At 41.6% G+C, this 20,895-nt stretch overlaps 1 protein-coding gene across 10 annotated transcripts in view; it reads right to left on the minus strand.

Annotated features, from left to right (window-relative positions):
- The window catches only part of NAV2 (neuron navigator 2), a 783,367-nt gene that overhangs the window by 361,294 nt on the left and 401,178 nt on the right, over positions 1-20,895 (minus strand). For 8 of the 10 annotated variants that reach the window (XM_042438987.1, XM_042438971.1, XM_042439023.1 and 5 more), the window contains exon 1: positions 9,809-11,053. The exons of 1 other annotated variant lie outside the window; for it this stretch is intronic. In XM_042438987.1, the coding sequence (XP_042294921.1) occupies positions 9,809-10,066 (258 nt within the window). In that variant the 5' untranslated portion in view covers positions 10,067-11,053. Of the gene's footprint in view, positions 1-9,808; positions 11,054-20,895 lie in introns of those variants that run through there. One more of the 10 variants, XM_042438996.1, reaches the window with a different exon arrangement.

The raw sequence follows: 20,895 nt of genomic DNA on the forward strand, positions 1-20,895 counted from the left end.
CGGAGACATAGGGAAGACTATTTGGGTGTCATCAGCGTACTGATAACCCCGCGCCCCATGCCTCCGGATGATCTCTCCCAGCGGTTTCATGTAAATGTTAAATAGCATGGGAGACAGAATGGCTCCTTGAGGGACCTCAGTTATAAGGGCCCTCTTATCGGAGCACACATCTCCCAGCTGCACTGGTATGGATTATTTTTATTGACAATTTGTACATAGACACCCTATTTTCAAGCATCCAGTTCTATTGCTGCTTACTGGTACCATGACCTTGACACTAAATTCTTCATCCCTGTTTATATACTCCTCCAGCCTATGTCCTGCCATATCTATCTGTTTTTTTGCTCCTTCAATCCAACACCTCCTCTACCCTCTGCCTATCTCCATCCTCCCTCCATTATAGACTTCTCTCTTTGCCCACTAGTTGGCTTCTCACACACTACAGCTCCACCCCTCTATTCACATTGATGCTAAAACTATTAGGATTTGCATTTCAGCTCCCATATGCTTGATTATTTAAAGCAATTCCATCAATATCACGGAATGAAGTGCATTAATGGCACTTCCTTGGGAAATTTACATTACTGAGGGTATGCAGAAAAGATGTTGGGCTAGAAAAGGTCATTCAGGATATAAAAACAGAAATGAAAATGAATCATGTGGTGGAATTTATCAGGAAACACATCATTTTAAACATATCACATTATCTAATTAGTGACTGTGTATGTGCATGCATGCATGTGTGTGCACATGCATGTGTGCATACTTAGGTATGTGTGCATACCAACAAAAAGGATGAGTAGGAATTATATCTGCATCTGGGGCCAATCCTACCAGGCAGAGTGCAGCAGATGGGTTATTTTCAAGGGGCTTATGTAGCATCTTGTCATATAGAGAGTTGAAATTGTGATGGCATAAAATGGTAATGCATTGTATTGGAGGAAGGTACATTAACAATTTAAGATATGCAGATTATATCATACTACTAGCAGAAAATACAACTGCTGAAGAAAGTATGAAGGCAAGTTTATAGCTAAACATTAAGAAAACCAAAATAATGACCACAGATGGTTTACATAACTTTAAACCAGGCAATAAAGTCACTGAAATAGTTCAAGATTTTCTATACCTTGGCTTGATCAGAATGGAGACTGACATTGAGAAATCAGAAAAAGACTAGGACTTGGAAGGGCAGCTATGAAGGAACTAGACAGGATCCTGGAGTATAAATATATATCTTTGAATACTAAAGTACGGATTGTCCATGTCATCATATTTTCCATTTCTATGTACAGTAGGTCCTTGTTATCTGCTGGGCTTTGGTTCCAGGACCCCCCATGGATAACAAAATCTGTGGATCTTTAAGTCCCATTAAATACAATGGCATAGCAAAATGGTGTTTCTTATATAAAACGGCAAAATCAAGGTTTGCTATTTGGAATGTATACTTTTAAAAAATATTTTCAAGCTGTTGATGCTTGAATCCGTGGATACAAAATCCACAGATAAGAAGGGCCAATTATAGAACTGTGAAAGCCGGACAGTGGAGAAAGCCGATAGAAGAAAAATCAACTCATTTGAAATGTGGTGCTGGACAAGACTCCTAAGGATACTGTGGACTGCTAAAAACAAACAAATAAATGGGTACTACAGCAAATGAAACCTGAACTCTCCCCTAGATGCAAAAATGACTAAACTGAGGCTATTATACTTTGGACATACCATGAGAAGACGTGACTCATTAGAAAAAAACAATAAGGCTTGGTAAGGTAGAAGGCAACAGAGGTGAAAAAGACTGCATTCTATGTGAATAGATACAATCAAGGAAGGCATGGCCCTGAGACTTAAAGACCTGAGCAGAATAGTTGGTGACAGGGTGACTTGGAGATCTCTCATTCACAGACAGGCTGTGTAGACCATTCCTAAGGAGCGGCCAGCAACTGCCTCCAGCAGTACCAGATTGGGGCTGCGGCAACCGCATGCCATGGCCCTGATCTAGCCTTTCCAGGGTGCAATAGCTGTGGTGCCACAGCTTTAAGATGCACTTTAGGGCTGCGTCATGTGGACGCAGCGTCAGAGGAGCACCATGATGCCATGTGCCATGTGGTGCAGCGCACGGCATCACACTGCCATGGGGCGGAGTCAAGGCATGCGTTGTATGGATGCCAACCCTGATTCTGCCCTGAGGCTGGTCTTAATGGCCAGTCTGCACAACCCCAGAGTCTCCACAAGTCAAAGTCAACTTGGCAGCAATTAACAACAATTGTTCTCTTCAGGTCATCTGCTTTCTACTTTATAGACTATGCTTCTGGAATATCTGGAGAAGTCTATCTTAAACATCAACACAAAGTCAATAGTAGTTCATGGAAGGACAGATGATGTGACCAAAATAACTACTCAGTCCAATTCTGGGTATCCAGATCCCTAACCTACTACCCCAGAGAATGGCAGTTTTTCTAAGTTAAATGTTTCCAAAGCAATTCTGTCTCTATAGCCAGATAATTACTTTCCCTAATGTTTGCAAAACTTAGCATTTAAATATCAACATATCAGGTTAATGAGGAGGAAGCTATGACAAACTAATCTGGACAGTGAAACAGAACAGAAAGTGCACATCATTATATAAACAAGAATAAGGAACCCAATTCTGCCACTCTGCAGAAAAAAGCAGTTTGATGCCACTTTAACTGCCATTATTCAGTGCTATGGAATTCTGGGATTTGTGAAATATTTAGCCTTCCCTGTCAAAGATTCTGCTGCTCCACCAAATTACAAATCCCAGAATTCCATAACATGGAAGTTCAAAAATGTTTGGGAGACATGAAAGTTAAAGTGGCATCAAACTGTTGTATTTCTGCAGTGTGGCAGAAGCCAGGTGACTTACCAGTGCAAAGAGGTAACTAGATACCATGATGACATGTCTGTGTTTCAAAATAAGGGTCATGACCAAAGATATAGAAAGTGTGAGACAGTAACATATGGGAGTGGGGCAGATGCTGGAATAGGATTCTCTCTCAAAAATTCCCCCTTTTTCCTGGCTGGGTTAAAATATTAGAAGTAAGGCCTTGTGACAGACAGCAGAGCCTATCCATCTTGTGTAATCAACCAATCATAGCCTTCCAAACGTTGATATGGGTGGGCTAGGGAGCAAATAAAAGGAGAGGATTGATGGTTTAGCCATCAGTGTGGGGTTTGGTTTACTTTTGGCAGGAGCTGTGGTTGGAACATTCAGTAGAAGCAGAGAAGAGGAGAGGGTTCAGAAAAGATTAGAGTAAATTGTAACATTATTATAATATTGTAAAATAGCATTGATCCTTGTTACAAAAAAGCCTTTTTAGTGAACAAACTGGTGTTTTAAATGCTGCTTAAACTTCAAAGAGTCTGGCATATCAGTATGCAAAGGGAACTTGTAGCACCTTTGGGACTATCTGAGAGAAAGAAGTTGTAGCATAAGCTTTGATAGACTTGGGGTGCATCTACATTAGAAATAATGCAATTTGACACCATGTTAAATGATGTAGCTCTACCCTACAGAATCCAAGGGTTTGCAGTTTTGTAAGGCACCAGCACTCTGTGGCAGAGAAGGCTAAAGATGTCGTAAAGCTACAAATCCCAGATACCATAGGATGGAGTTAAGGCACTTAAAGTTGTGCCAAACTGCATTATTTCTTTGGTGTAGATGCACCCCAAGTCGCCTTCCTAAGATGCATGGTTCGAAAGCTTATGATACAACGTCTTTCTCTTAGTTAATCCCAAAGATGCTACAAGATCTCTCTGCCTGATCTGTTCATTAATGGGATTGTACAATTTGCAGCCATGCATAATCAGGAACCATAATAATAATAATAATAATAATAATAATAATAATAATAATAATAATAATAATAATAATAATAATTTTTATTTCTATCTCCCACCTCTCCCATTGGATCGAAGTGGGATAAAGAATAAAGAACTCCTGCTTGTCTATAATTTGAGCCACCTTAAGGACCCTTTATAATCATAGAATAATAATAATAATAATAATAATAATAATAATAATAGTTTTTATTTGTATATTTCTCGCCTCTCCCTGCGGATCGAGGTGGGAGTACAACAGTAAATTTAAAATTACAATTCAGTAATAGAGCTGGAAGAGACCACAAGGGCTATCCAGTCCAACCCCCTGCCATGCAGGAACTCTCAATCAAACCATCAGCAACAGATGGCCATCCAGCCTCTGTTTAAAGACCTCCAAGGGAGTGTGTTCCACTGTCGAACAGCCCTTACTGTCAGGAAGTTCCTCCTAATGTTGAGGTGGAATCTCTTTCCCTTTAGCTTGCATCCAGTCTCTGGAGCAGCAGAAAACAAGGTAGTTCCCTCCTCAATATGACATCCCTTCGGGCTATCATATCACCTCTTGGCCTTCTCTTTTCCAGGCTAAACATCCCCACCTCCCTAAGTCGTTCCTCATAGGGCATGGTTTTCAGACCCTTCATCATTTTGGTTGCCCTCCTTTGAACACGTGTGAAAGAGAGTTTTAAAGAGAAGGGGGTAAGGTGTGTGACAAAGGTCCAGGTTTAAATTTTGACATAGGACCCTGGAACGCTTATAATATCACTGGCCCATTGAAGAATGGGATGGAGTTCAGGATGAAGAATGAGTGAGAGAAATTCAGAGCAGGGTTGGGCAGTGTGATGCAACCAGCCTGGACAATGGATATTCAGGATGGGAAGCAAAAGCTAGATGCTGGAGAGACCTGCATGCTACAAAGCTTTCCCCTTATTGGCATGTTGGGCTTAAGTGTGATGGAGGATAATTTCTCATTATCACCAATGAAGAAAGATTCATTTGGACTCTGCATGTGGAATGAGGATAAACACCACATCAGGGAGCCCTGGTGTTGCAGTGGTTAAATGCCAGTACTGCAGCCACAAGGTTGTGAGTTCAATCACAGGGGGCTCCATGGTTTACTCAGCCTTCCATCCTTTCATAGGTCGGTGAAATGAGTTCCCAGCTTGTTGGAAGCAATTAGCTTGCCGACTGTAAACCACTTAGAGAGTGTTGAGTTCACTGATAAGCAGTATAGAAATGCACATGCTATTGCTATTTATTCTTTGATTCAAATAACAAAACGACTAAAGAATACTGTCTATCAGATTAGCACAAGGATAGACAAGAATCAGATCTGCCAAACCCTTTCTAGAGTAAAACTAGGTGGTTCCACCAACTTTTAATGAAAAAAGTGAGTAAAAAGTATTGCTTCCAAAGAAGATACAGGTACTGCTCTTATTCTAAGAAGTATTGAGTTTTCCTTGGACATAGTAAGTTTACTGCTTCTTCTATTATCACAGTTCTAAATATGGAGTGTCTTCAGCAACCATTTTGATGTTTTTTGTGGGTGTTCAGGGGGTGATGTGTAGGGGAAAGTAGCTTAACAATCAAACGAGCCGCCTCGCACACTCAGAGCATCCGGTAAGAACTTATTGGAAACTCCATCATCCAAATACGTCTCCTCTTTCCAAAGGGCCTTTACAATAATGGCTCCGCGGATCTGGAACAGCCTTCCAGAGGAGCTCCGTCTCATGACCTCTTTGGAAACATTTAAAAAGAGATTGAAAACCGTACTCTTTTGTCAAGCGTTTCCCCCCAAGGAGTGATGTCTACATGACCAATATGCCTGCCGATAATGATATTCTGTCTTACCCCTGGACGTTGGATGCTGTTGGATTGTTGCATTTTACTGATGTTTGTATAGATGTACCATTTTGGGTTTTTATAGTGTATTGCATTGCATTGTATTGTATGTATTGATTTTAGTAGTCTGTAACCCCGCTTCGATCCTTTGGGAGAGGCAGGGAAACACAAATTTATTATTATTATTATTATTATTATTATTATTATTATTATTATTGGAGAGTCCCTTGTTTGGAGCTAAAGCCACTTGGTACAGTAACTTTGCAGATATACAGTTGCCCCTCCTTTTTCACAGACTTGAAACCCACAGTCTCAATTACTCATGAAGGGGCGAGCCCCATTGGCTAAAATGGGGCACGCGCCCGTGGCACATATGGCCATTCAAGACAATGGGGCTTGAATATATGCAAGTTTCCATTTTGTGTGGGGGGGCAGGGAGGGGTCCGAAACAGATCCCCCACAAAAACAGAGGGCAACTGTATTCATTTTATTTAATTTCTATGCTACTTTTCTCCCAGAATGAGACCCAATTACTTATGGACCAGTTTATAAATGGATGGGAGATTGTGTGGGAGCCCTTTCTACACCGCTGCATGTTCTGTGATAGGCGAAAGGCAGGAAATAAATGTGATAAATATGACAAAAGAACAAGTGGGAAAACAGAACAGTGTAGATAACCCTGGTGACAAGACAAAACAGGCCTGGTATTAGGGCTCAGCATGACAGGGCACCTATCAAAGTCCCATGTAACCTGGAGGGGCACAATCTTTGGAGCCTCCTGATCCTGCTGCTTTCCCCCTTTGCTGATGTTTCCTAATGGCCTATCCTCTCTGAGCTGACCAATAACGAGAAGAGTAAAGAGCAGAAATCTTTCTCTACATGTCAGTAGAGCCAATTGAGGCCAGAAGGAAATACAAGCAAAGACATATCAGGGAGAAAGAAGAGGATTTCCATTCAGGGAAGGAGGCTACTTGAGAGAGGAATCCTAAACCTTGAGGGTACAGTGTTTTTCTATACCATATTCAGAAAGAAAATGCAGGCAGCTGGAGGTGGTAAATGCACCATACTGAAGAAGAGTACTGTAGTAGTAAAATTAAGAATGCTAGGAAAAGAAGCAAGTGGGCAGTATTAGAGACTGGAAGGAGGCAAAAGCAAGGTATGGGTTTGTGATTCAAGGAACAGCAGGACAATATTGGGTCAGCTTGGAGCAGATGCCAGTACAAGTATTCACTGAAATAATGTGAAAACACAGTGAGCAAACACAGAACTCAAGATAATGTGATTCTTGATCTCCTGCAAATTTTCCTCAAGAAGCTATGAAGTCAAATTTCAGTAAGGGCATAGAAATATATATACACACAAAATGTCTGCAGGAAAAATCTGAGTCAGTTGTAGCTTAGTGCAAATCCACATTGCAGAATTAAAGCAGTTTGATACCACTTTGACTGCTATGGCTGTAGTCTGAATCCTGGTATTTGTAGTTACGTAAAGTACCAGATCTCTTTGACAGTGCAAGCTGAATACCTCACCAAACTACAAATCCAAGGATTCCACAGGATGGAACCATGACAATTATAGTGGTGTCAAACTGCTTTATTTCTGTAGTGTGGATACACCATTAGTGTTATGAAATTTTCATCCATGGTCAGCATCCTTACTCTTGTCCCAAGGTTCCCACAATCCACTGCAGGACGCTGACTCAGGAATCTCAATTCTGTTAAGTGTACCCTGGAGCACAGTGCTTTAAGCTGGCTGATGTCACAGCAAAATTTCCAGACTTTACAGTCCTACTTTTCAGTTTATGCTGCTTTTTCATGATAAATGCAGTTATTGCCCAGCAGGGTCTTATGGTCTACGAGAATTTGTTACATTGTGAAAGGGGCATGGGGCAAAAAAGGTAAATTGTGTGAAAACTAGGATAATCACAGCTGTACTTACATTGTAGCTGCTGTGTCCTGCAAAATCATTTTTCAGAGTTCTTACTGGTGTTACCAGACTGATGACAATAGTAGAACTCTGAAGCATCAAGTGCCAACAGAACACAGAGGTTATGAAGCCCTTGTCCAATGGCTTTGCAAATGATAAAATACAGACAAAAACAAACACATATTTTGTAATGGAGAATATAAGAAGAGGTTACAGAACAAAAGACTAGGAATAAGGGCTAAAGTCACGTTCCATTGTTACCATCAATGAAGACTCATCAGTACTGCTTTCCAGAGCCACAGAGTGAACTCTCACTGTGCCTTGTATTTTAGTACAACAATAGATGTTTGCAAATGTGAAACATTTCCTCAGGCTTAAGCTATAGATTTGACATGCACGTTACCCTAATTTCTCTCCCTTTACAAAAGAGAAATCCAATTAGTAGCAAACTGATTCAATTTTGAGCTCCTGAAATATATATCACACAGTGAGTCAGTACTGAGTTCTTATGATCTATGAGAGAAAAAGACAGAGAGATCCACATTAGAGTTTTAAAGTTTTCATTCGAGTCAAGAAATGAATCATATCCCCACCCCATATTATCATTCTTGAAAATGCCAGCTTCACCTCCCCACCCTTGAGGGACTGAATATTAAAAGTTGAAATTTCCCTGATGCTTTCGAAGGGCAATATAGAAAATCGAAAAAGGTTTGTCTCTCTCTCCCGAGTATGATGTGATGCAAAGGTCAGCCTGTCTGCTGTCACTACCCTGACACCAGCACTATCATATCCTCTTCATGGTTCTTGAGCCCTCAGGAACTGGTACCACTGCACAAGTCAAGCCTAATATATTGCCTTGTCTGCTAGTATGGAAAATGCAGCATCTCCTAAAAACCAGGGCAGGAGGCCAAGCTCACTTAGCAGCCACGCTGCCATGCCTTAGCAGAATAGGTTATGAGGTCACAGACTACAAAACCTAGATTTCCAGGCATGACCCAGTATTTCCCTGCAATGGGGTGGGGGTGGGGGTGATGGGAAGGAAACCAATAGAATCCGTCTGCATGCATGTAACTTCCCACTGCAACATGGCTGCACCACTTGCTAGCAGGTTCAAGCGGCTGCAGAGGAGGCAGGAGGCATGCAAAGCTGCTCAGAGAATTTCCGATCTCATTCGGCCACACTGCATCCTCTGTCAAGCTAATGTTAATTAGTCTCATTTGTGGCAGCAGACCATCTGCTTTGCTCACCCAGCAGTGTGTTAGTATTTGCTGTCTGCTTACACTGCCATAGAGCACATTAAGGCACAGGTGATAGCAAGGCAATCTGATCCATACTGAAACTACATATGCATGGAAATAAAATGAGCCTGAACAAACAGATAATGGCTGTGTCTTGCTATATACAGCAACAGCATTTAAAGAGGTGTCCAAATATGGATTCAAGTGAAATCGGAATGTTTCATATGAAAAATAAATGGTTTTATCCAGAATGACAGTAATAGAGGACTATATTACAGAGAAAAAATTGCAATTATCCTATTTTTCTCTGGGTATTTGAGGCATGGACAATGTCACTGACATACACACATATTCATATTTTACAACTGCATCTGGATGCATGTGGCTTACCATCAGTATATTCCTTGTACAGTATAATACATAACATGATTTATCCTTCCTCACACATACTGCCACACACATAAGCACACATACTCCCACAAACTCAGCTACATATGGTAGTATGATACCCAGCTACATACAGAGCCCTTTGATCATAAAATCGAGCTTGCATAGGCAGCTCCCCTTGTGTTGGTAGTAAGATGTACAAACACACCCACTTCAACCTGTAACACAACAAATTGAATATGGACTCCACAAACAAAGTGTGCATGTTAAATCTCCCCCCCTCTCTCAAACACACAGAACTATCAATAGCTATGACATTCTGAAATATGCCAGTTAACCATAATTAATAACGTTACACCACAATAAAGGTAAACCATAAGAATATTTAGGAATGCCTACCCCTCCCTTCCTACTAGCATACATTTTCAGAAATGCCATTCCCTCCACAGCACATTTTCCCAGAAATGCAATACGCACCCTAATATAACACCATCTGCATTATCAGCAGCCATAGACCTGCTCAGCAGATTTCCATCAAACATAACCCATACTGTTACCACAAACACACCCATTTTTCTGACCTGTGTGTCAAAGGCATTTTCTATGGAGCTACTCTTCTTTGGAGGGAAGGCATCTCCAGCATTCTCATGGCCATGGTGTGATTTGAGAGGGATCTGGCTGGAATAGGAGGATTTGTTCACCTCCACCTTGCTCCCAAACTTCAGGTAACAGGGCTGTGGGATGGTCCTGGCCGCTGGGACATGAACAATAGGACTAGCACTATGGACAGGTTTTGGTAGTCCGGACTTCATTTTGGAGGCTACCAGGATGGCGGGCATTTTTTCCTCTTCTCTGCTTTGTTAACACGTTTCTGTCTGCAAGAGCAACAGGATGGGCAGCAAACAGCAGCAGCAGGAGTCAAGAAAGGAGATTGCAGTCAATCTGGTCTTGCTTAATTCCTTTCCCAAAATAAGAATGAATGACTGGGAAATTTTCAGGAAAAAGAAGAAGAAAGCCTTCACTTTAAAGGGTGTTCGAGCTTTCTGTTACAGTCTTCCACTTGTTTCCTTTGATATTTTGGGTGGTTGCTCTTAACTCTCAGTCAGTAACCTTCGTTCTTTTCTTCTCCTTCTCTTCCACCACCCTCTCCTCTTCCTTCTCCTTTCCTGCTACTGCTGTTTAACTTGCTGATTCTTTTCAACAGCTGATTCCTGTAATTTTCCTTCTTTGGAGACAGGGAGACTTCATTATCTTGTCACTGGAACCGAGAGAATGAAGCAGCCTTTTGGAATTAATATGAAAAAAGAACCTGCTGTAGTTTATGCTGTGTGTGTGTGCGTGCGCGCGCATGCACGCGTGCAAGTGTACTAGAGATGCAGGCACAGGCAGGATTTCCAGGCTTAAGATGTCTTTCTTCAGTCTTAGTCAAGAAGCAGATGTAGCTCAGTATGGTAACAGCCGATGCCCTTGGATACAAGCCTCAGAATCCAAGCTCCTTAATCTTAATATCTGTGAACAGGAAAAAACGATCCCGGAGCAGAGGCAGAAATGTCTATGGATGACATTTAAATCGTTAAGACTGCTGGTGGCAGAGAAATTTCTCAGTGCTGCTGCTGCTGCTGCTGCTGCTGTTGTTCCTGGATGCCTACGAATGAGAATTTTCTTTTCTGTCAAAGCTGGAAGCAGGGCAGCGTCCACTTCATTTTGAACACTGGCCGTCAAACAGGTTTCAACGCTGGATGGCTCACAGAGGGAGTGTGTTATGTGTGTGAAAAAAAGGGAGAGGTCTGTGAGTAAAGGCAGCCTGCTGCTATGGACTACACCAAAGAAGGCTACCCAGATGAACAGGAGTGGAAGAAGGTTGCAATCTGACAGTACAGTAAAAAAAAAAAAGGAAGGAAAAAAAAAGGAAAAAAATCCAGCTCCAAGCCCCCTGATTGGTCCTCTAAACTCAAATCAGAAACAAAATATCTCTGCAAAAGAGGTGTGGCTTCAACTCAAGAGACTGGCAGGAAACTCTGTTGCTTCTATTCCTTCTGTACAAAGCACAGTATTTGTAGCAGTTCTGCCGCAGCAAATATGCTACTGGTGGGTCTTTTCAACTAACAAGAAAGGATGCAAGAGGTGACATCAACAAATGGTGCAGGCAGGCAGGCAGGCAGGCAGGCAAGCAATTGGGGACCTGCGGAGGGAAAATTCCTAACCATCTATGCTATTGCTGCTTTTATTTTATTTTTTTAAAAAGGAGACCTTTTCAGATAAAAACACATGAGGGTGAATCACAATTCCGTTGGTTTTGTTTTTGCATTTTTAAAAAAATTCTCTACTCATACAGGAAAACTCCCACTGGAAATGCCAGCAGAAGAGTTTGCCATGAATAAGGGCTGAGCAATTTAACCCAATCAAGCCGAGACTGAGAATATGCAGGGCAGAATTTGGAAAAATTATATGTTTGTACCACAACCCTCAGACTCTCAAGTTGGCTGAGGGAGTCTGGAAACTGTAGTGAAAAGAAGTAACTTTTCCACACTTCCATGCGGGAGCCTCATACAGGTGGTTGCCAGACTAACCCTAACCACGATTTCTGTGACTAAAGAAGTCAGCATTACTAGTGTGTATGTTCTGGGTGGGGGAACGTTGCTTCATGCAATGTTTTTTTGAAAGATACTTCTGAAAGGGTGAATCTGAGCCTACAGATAAAAATATACAGTACTAAAGATGCATGCAGCAAACATAATTGCAAAACACATACAATCCATAGCTATGTCCTTTGCCAGGAAGTCAGGATTGGCCACAACTTCCCAATACAGAATGGAATACTGCATCAACAAGCTACACTGGATAAATTAATGGATGACAGCTGCCGTTCAACAACTGTGAGCTATAATAACTAAAGGGAACCTCTGTAGTTAAAGATAGGCCCTTTACAAACGGGCACCCTAGTACGTACTCAGAACATACTAGGGTTGCCTGGGGGCGTCTCTTTTAGACACCACCAATCCTAGTACGTACAGAGTATGTACAAAATGGCAGCAGCCTGTCCACATGGGTGCTGCCATTACGATGTCACGGCTGCGCCGCCTCCAAACGGAGCGGCGCGGACGTGATGTCCTGGCACCGGAAGCAGCTCTATTTTGGAGCTCCTTCTTGGTTTTGTGTCACTGGTGTGGACTTTACATGGCTGTGCCAGCGACACAAAGGAGAAAGGGGCCGAGTGGCCCCTTTCTCCCTTTCCCCGCCACTGTTGGGGTGGTCCTTGGGGCTTGAAGCCCCAAGGACACCCCTTTCCAGGCCGCGGGGAAGCGACCTTTTGCCGCTTCCCCGTGGTCTGGAAAAGTGGCAGATCGGGGCCTCAGGGCTGCTGCTGTGGCAGATGAGGCCCCGATCTTTTGGGGAAAGGGGCAGGTACAGGCCACCCCAAAGAGGCGGTTTGTAAACTGCTATAGTTTACTTGCATATCAGAAACTGAAAAGGAAAGGTGGTCATCAACTCTGCCCAGACATATTGCTGTTGGAAACAGAATGCCAATCCACCTAGGTTTTGGTGTGACCCCCCAAAGCAAATCTTGCATTCTAAGTACCTTACATTCTTAATATTTGTTATTGGAAGCCAGTGTGATGCAGCAGTTTGGGTACTGGACTATGATTGTGGAGACCAGGGTTTGATTTCCAGCTCATCCATGAAAACCATTGGGTGACCTTGGTCAAGTCACTCTCTTTCAGCCTTAGGGAAAGGCATTGGAAATCCTCCTCTGAACAAATCTTGCTAAGGAAACCCCATAGTAGGGATTAAGATCACTTAGATTCACCATAAGTCAGAAATGACTTGAAGGCACACAACAACAACAAATTTGTTATTATCAATTATTTTGTCCAGAGGGAATAACAAATCAATATGGTCACTTACTACAAATATCCACATAACATTTTGGATCAGTTCTGTCACCAAAACATTCACCTGTTGTTGTTTCTCTTCATTCTCTCATTTTTCCTCATGGGCTAATTTTACTATATTGTCCAACCTCCAGGTGGTTTGGGCAACAGATCCTTTAATCCCTGATAGTCATCCTAGCTATGGCTGGGACATCTGGAGCACACCAGGTTGTAGAAGACCAGCAGATTCTTTAAGGAATTAAAGAAATTGGTGTAGCACAGCTTTTGATTGTTCTTATGTGTAACAGATGTCAGAATATTTCAAAGCTACTGAAGGGTACAATCTCACAGGAGTAACAAAGTTGCCATTTGCAACTCAAGCCAATGCTTCTGTTCATATTGCTTGGAATCTGAACAAGAAAACCTAGGCAGGAGGCCTACTACCAACCTCTGCAGCTTTCTCAACCTGCTGGTTATTCTGTACACTTGCCTTTTTTGACCCAGGCTCCATTCAGACTCACCTATTTTTGCTGGATGGAACTGGGCAGAATTGGGTTCCCCCCTCCTGAATCTCTCTGGAAGCAAATGCCCACAAAAATTTTTACCTCAATCAGGGTAATTAAACCCAGAATGCCCTTGCAGCTCTTGCGGAAAGTTCACATTTGCGGAACTGGTTTAAAATGAAGGCTCCTTTGCTGTAAAATCAAATTCAGTTCCGCTTTTGCCAAGGTGACATTTCCTGCAGCCACTGGGCAATTGGATGTGTGCTTCCCCCTTCCCTTTAAAAAAAAAAAAAACAGGCGGGAGTGTGAGCATATTCTGTCAAATTTAAAAACCTCCAGTGTGTGTGTGTGTGTTGTGTCTATTTGGGTTACTACAGATTATGGATCTTCCCCTGCCTCCACTTTTCAACCCCAAAATGCAATCTAATGCCATTTCTGCATCCTCCCTCCTTGCCACCTCAGAATGCCTCATACACATACAATAATATTAATAATAATAATAATTAATTAATTCCTCGCCCCAAATGCCATCTCTGCATCCTTTGCTTTCCCTCAGATTGCCACCCCAGAATACACATATGTAGCAAAAGCATTCTGTATCAATTTGCCAAATTGAAAGAGAAACATTTGTAACATTCGCATTGTAGCATTTGCATATAAAAATAATTTACAAAAAAGCCTATTGCAAAGTGCCGTGCTGGGAGCAAGGAAATGAAAGGGAAGGTAGCACAAGCAGACACCCATTCTACTGTATCTATATATGTATCTACCTGTAGAAAAAAAGCATGCACATAGTCTGTCAAAAATAAAAAAAATAAAAAGAGAGAAAGCTGTCTGTGAGAGCGGAGGCTTGCTCTGTTCCCTGCCTTCCCTCTGACATACCCTGGATTGACCCTTTCTCCGGCTCCTTCCTCCTATGCCGCCGTTACCCCGATTCTGCCCTTGGGACACCTAGCTCCATCCATCACCCCTTTGGCACCCATCCTCCGGCTCCTGCCTCCTCCTCCTCCTCCCGATGCCGCCCTCTATGGCAACCTTCTTTCCCCTGGCTTCATCCTTCTCCTCCATCACCCCGATGAAGGGGAGGAATATTCCACCCTCTGCCCTCCCTCTGACCTAAATCGCTCCCCTGAACTTGACCCAATCATGATCAGGGACAAGTTCATATTCGCCAGACCTGTTTTTTTTTTAAAAATACAGCTTTTACTCTGCTCCCAGATGACCTGTGCTAAGGTACATTTGCCCCTCAATGGGTGTGAAAACCTTGGATTCGCTTGTGGGAGATTAGAGGCGAATATGAACTTCCCATGGTTTATCCAGGTTCTGATCTGGGGTAAAAGGTAGTCTGAATGGCCCCCCAGTCACCAGTAAGAAAGGCAAAGAGAAGGAACAGAATCTTCATACATTTTCCTGCATGAGAGTTAATGTCAATTGGGCCTAGAGGGAGAGAGAAGAAATGCACAGCAAGAAAATCAGAGAGGAGGAAGAACAGGAGGGAGGTCTTGTCTGATTCAAGGGAGCCCTCCAAAATAAGGAAATCATCCTGTTTTAAGAAATCTGTATTGATTACTCCCTGCCCCTCCTATGGCCTGTTTCTCCTGTATTTAGTAGACTCAGGTTCTGATTTTTCCAGCAACATGGGGAAGAAAGTTGAATGAACTGTGGGAGAAGCAGGCCTGAACAAGCCAAAGCTGCATTCTGTTTCAGTGCTGGGGAGATGTTAATGATACATGTGTGATCTCTGTGACCCAGTAATGTATGGCTCACACATTGCTCATCCTATAAATGTCCACAGGGAATCATAAGATTGCTCAAACTGCCCTCAATTTACAGAGCAAATCTTTTAGACTGTCCCTAAATAGAGGTACCAGTTCTGAAAATAATCATTAGTTACCAGTTTGCTTAAATAGGTATTTCTTTGTGAAGATATATCTCCTTTTATGAGAGTGCACCCCATATGAGGGCACTACCATATTATTTATAAACTATTTCACAGCTTTGCCATTTCAGTACAAATTCCTTCTTGCCTGGGCAGGAGATAGGATAATTTTGAAGGTGCGGTTGAGTGTATTGTTGCTAATGGTTTCTACATATATACTACAATTGCATGAAATTGGCTTTAGCAGAAGTTACAGCAGGACAAAAGAAACAATGAGGAGGAGAAAATGCTACAATCACATCATCTATATCACTCCCCTGTCCCTCTCTAAAGAATCAATAAATCACCTGAAAGTTGCTGAGAGCCTATATTTGCATCTCATTTGATGCACACTCTGGTCCCTAATCCCTGTTTCCACACCAGCTCAGTGGGTTGCCTTGCATTAATACTAAGTGGATAATTTTTAAAACAGGAAATGTGTTTTTTCCTCTGGTCGCCTTCATCCACTAATCTCAGATTACAAAGTGCTCATCTCTGTTCTCCCATCTCCTTGAGACAGACTTTCCAATGTTTTCTCTTCTACCACAGCATGAAGTGCAGCTTTGAGCTGGAAATGAATGCATGTGAACAAAGATTTCAAAGCTTTAATAAACCTGACAAGCTAGCATCACATTTTGCCAGATGAAAAAATGAGCAAAGGTGGGAACTAAAACATATGTGAAGAGTTACTGCATTGTATCATTTCATTCTGATTCCTTATTTTAAAAACACAGATTTAAACAGTGGGGAATCCAGGATATGCTTTTCCAACTCAAGACCAGTTCTCATCCTGCTGCTGCCAATTTACTGACACCTGGTTTTCATAAGTTTCAGTGGATGCCACATCTGAAGGCATGTGCATCCCATGACATGAGTGCTAATTCTAGTGAGGATTACAGGATGGCTTTGTAATTTTTCCCTTAAAGTAACTATATGATAAGTGAAACACTGGAAACTGTTACTAATGGTTGGGAACAGAAGGGAAAAAGGAAGCATCTATGAACAGAGCTGGATTATCAGTGGCTCATTTGGTACATCTGCTTCTGGCCCTTCGCTTGCTGGTTAGAAAAGGTGTTATTTGTTCCCTTCATCAGTCACTTCTGAGTGTCCTGGCTATCATTAGTATTGTATGTTTACTTGAATAACTGAGTCAAGATGCATGGCATTGGATTGTTCAGACATGAAGGTTATTGTTGCTGTCTATTGTACTTTGCATTTTATTTATTTATTTAATCTATGTACCACTTGTCCTAAAATAGGTTGGGTATGGAAAAGGGGACCCTATTTCTAGAATGGATCCAGGCCCCAATAACCTTAATCCAAGGTTGCTTCTGTGTTTACCAGTGCAAAATTTCTGCAATTTGGCAAAATCACAATTTCCATGAAGTATCCAAAAATCTTGCACCACCTGAAAACAGCAATTCAAAAACAGGCGAGCCAGTCAGTGAGCAGTAAGTAAGACTGGAAAACAAGAGCCTCCATGGCTTGCTATAAATGGCTGTACTAACCAAAGGCATCGTCTTCAGATTTTTGCATGTAGACATTTCTGCATGAAATGGAGGGATGAGATACCTGTGGATTAGTAACAACTAAAACAAGATGCTTCCTTGATTATCTACCTTAGAAAAGTTGTGCTATATTTACAATGGTGAGGGCAATGAGGGTGCTGTTGCAGTCGTATCCTGTTTGTGGGTTTCCCGGAGGCAATTGTTGCCCACTATGTGAAGAGAATACAGGACAAGAGAGACCTTTGATCTGGTCCTGCATGGATCTTCTTTTGATCTCAGGACATTTGCCATAGTGGCATCCCTACAGGGGTACAAATGGAATTATTTCAACAAACTTTTTGGTACCAGGTGATGACCTTACTAATTGTTGAAGCATTTTAGAAGAAATTGTGCTGTTAGATTTTATGCCTTGGCTTTGTGGTTATTGTATTTCATTATGGTAGGGTTTTGTTTGTTTCTTACCTTGCATTTATATGTTTGTGTGAATAATTTTATTTGCACTTTTCTGCTACCTTGTACACTTTTCAAAGAACTTAAGAAATATTTTAAATAAATCAAAATCTCTTATTCTTTATCTCCCTCCTTCTCATCCTTTCGTGTCTTTTGTTGTTGTGTGTCTTCAAGTTGTTTCTGACTTATGGCAAACCTACCATGGGATTTTCTGGGGCTGAGAGAGTGGGACTTGCCCAAGGTCATCCAATGCATTTCTATGGCTGAACAACAAATTGAACCCTGGTCTCCAGAGTTGTAGTCCAACTCTCAAACTATGGCAACATGGTGGTATATATTCATCAATCTGAACCCTTATTTCTGAACTGTGCAAGGCACTCTGGGAGTCTCTGGTCTTCTATAGATTGATATCTTTCTGCATGCCTCCTCCTGCTGTTTTGAGTAGTGGTGGCAGGAGTGGAACAGCAAAAGGTCTTCTTGCTTTGGGAAGCTCCCCCACTGTCATCCCCTTTCTTTGTATGTTCTGTCTGATTAGGTTGTAAGCCTGAGGACAGGGAACTGTCAAATTAACAATTTGTAAGACACTGCGAGAGCCTTTGTGGCTGAATAGCAGGGTATAAATAGTCTACTAAATAAATACGTAATAATATTATTGAATGAAAATATCTTGTTGATACTGAGGGATGAAGGAAGCAATGTGCTAAGAGACTGTAAGAAGCAAAGGCAGCAGCCATTTATTTTCTTCAACTATATTACAAGAATGTTATCACCAGCTTGAGTCCCTATATTGGGAGAAAGGTGGCATATAATAAAATAAATAATAATAATTACACAGTATTTAAACCGACTGCATAGTTATCCCTGAAATTCTCCAGCCTGTTTGAGCTCTCTCCCCCCCCCCCCCCCCCCATCATGAGGGCAAAAGGAGCATTTTTCTGAATAGTCTTTAGAGGTTAAGGAGTCAGAACCAACAGTTCAAAGGGGACTGAAAACAAACATTCTAAGAACATTCATCAAAATTGGTTCTGTGAGAAAGGATTAAGCAATTTAGAGTATCAGAATATTACTTTTTGGGACTATAACTATATAACTGCCCAAATCCTTCAACCAGCCCATGGCTATGCATGCTGAGGTTTCTGGAGGTTATAGTCCAAAAAAGTAACTTTCTCAATCTCTGCCTCCTTTCAACCATTTTCCCCAAAGGAAATCCCAAGAAGCTTCTAGGAAGAGAACACAGACTAAAGTACACATCCCCTTGTGACCAGATGCAGAATCTGACCACTAACATGTGCTACATTTCCTCTGATCTTAATGAGAGACAAACTCTGACTTGAAGTCCAAAGTACAGCTATTGGCAATGAATACAAACTATAATCCCTGCTCACCATTATGTTCCTGGAGAAAAGTGCCTTGGTTTCTTAAGAATCTCCCCTATCCTTCTGCTTTTGTACTTGCAGAGAGAAGACATGGTCAAGTGCTTCTGCGTTCCAGACTTTCCAAAGGGAATTAGTTCCACCTGACACTTATAGTCTGAACACCCTCCTTCTCTCCCCATGTGTTTCCTTTTTATAGGATGAGAGAAGATTAAATTCCTTTTAAAAGGATCCAGCGTAGCATTTTGCTGGTAGTTTCAGCTTTAACAATTAGCTTCACCTCTTACAGCAGATGTGATACATAACTGCTTTAAGTTAAGTGATTTTGCTTACTTTGTTTTATTATAAGAGTCAGCCACTGCTTCTGTTTATCAAGGGGAAAGGATATGTGACAGCAAAGCTGCTCTCAACATTTTGTTCAGTATCACAATAGTTTGGTTTCCCTCCCCTGAACAGTAATGAATATTTGACTGACATTGCTCCATTTTTCAAGCCTCCATTTGGCTTCAAAATATGCAGTGTTACAATGATCATTGCCACAATTAAATAACTGCACATTATTCCATTTCCTGTTGTAATCTCAAATCACTCCACCATATGCATAGGACAGACAGGATCAGAAATGGGGGAGCTAGCAGTAACAGGAGGCCTAGTATCTTGTACTACAATCTTCTTGTTATAAAAAGTGATAAAACAATCATACCAAAGCTGAGAGGTATACCTATGAGGGGGGAACCAAATTAGAGTATTTTGAGCAAAATTTCTGCACTTCTTTTGTAATTTTCCTTTGGTCTCCATATATTTAGCATTGTACAAAGTGAGACATTGAAAATCTTTCCTACCTAGAACTTTTATATTTGTTGTATTTGTATTCCATTGGTCACTTTGTCTGCCCCTTTTCTTTGGATGCCTAAACTGTATTTCTCAATGCTCAACTGAAGTTTTAAGTTATTGCAATGTGAAAAATTTGGGCACTGAAGTATAATTTTATTTGGAGAGGGAAAATTCTTATTTGTTGAATAACACTTTCAATTGTGCCTCTGCCTCTTGCCCCATAACTATACACCTACCAAAGCTTAGCAATGCTCTGGGACTTGAAAGGATGGGTGGCAGAAAGATTGACCAGGGCAGTCCTGATTAATCCACTGTCATCCCATGTTTTCCAGGTTTTAAATTTTTTTACAGTTTCTCTGTCCTCTCATTTGTCCCCTTTGTCCTCAACTTACCCAGCTGCTACAAAATGAACTCAATGTGCAAGAATAGTGTGCAGTCAATTAACTCAGCAGTGGGGAAGGGAGGGAAGGTGACGAGTCTTGTCCTTTCTAGTGGGCTCAGGAAAAAGCAAACTGCAGCAGCCTCTCCTAGCTTATGAGTTCTTCCTCATGAATGAGATGTGTCATCCTGGCTACACTCTAATGTGCTTGGCCGCTTGTATCCTAGTTGTCAGGAACAGGAATTGGATTGGACTCAGATGGCCCTCACCAACAGTGGGCCATATCACTGCAGCTCCAGATCCAGTGTTTTCTGGTTGCTGAAACTCCTAAAAAGCAAGGGTAGTCAACTGCTCTGCAGATGTAGGGTTTTCTATTTATTTATTTATTTGCAGGGGGAGGGAGTGCTGTAGCAACTCCCACTATCAAGCCAATTCCAGACAAAAATGTGTGATTATGGGAGTTGCAGCAACAACAACTGACAGGCTGCAACTGCCTGTCCCTCTTCCAAAGAACATAGGTATATCTTGCACATGTATGCATATTAAGATTTGCTTAGCATTAATTAGTAAGCCCTTTACTGACATTTATGGGTTCTTAAGAATATACTGTTTCACAGTAACTGCAAAACCAAATGCTGAATGCCAGGATTGCTGGTATTCAAGTTTTGTGCATTGCTATTTCAGAATTGTTTTCCTTTGAGTGCTTCATAAACATAATCTCAGAAACCTTTCCAAAGGTGATGTAACACAGAGCATAGTTCCCTTACAACATTCAATCTTTTTTTTCATTGGCGGGTTACAAACGGCCCTCAAGGGGCCGTTTTCCCGCCG

The sequence above is a fragment of the Sceloporus undulatus genome, chromosome 1 (genome assembly GCF_019175285.1).
Source record: "Sceloporus undulatus isolate JIND9_A2432 ecotype Alabama chromosome 1, SceUnd_v1.1, whole genome shotgun sequence".
Taxonomy (NCBI): domain Eukaryota; kingdom Metazoa; phylum Chordata; class Lepidosauria; order Squamata; family Phrynosomatidae; genus Sceloporus; species Sceloporus undulatus.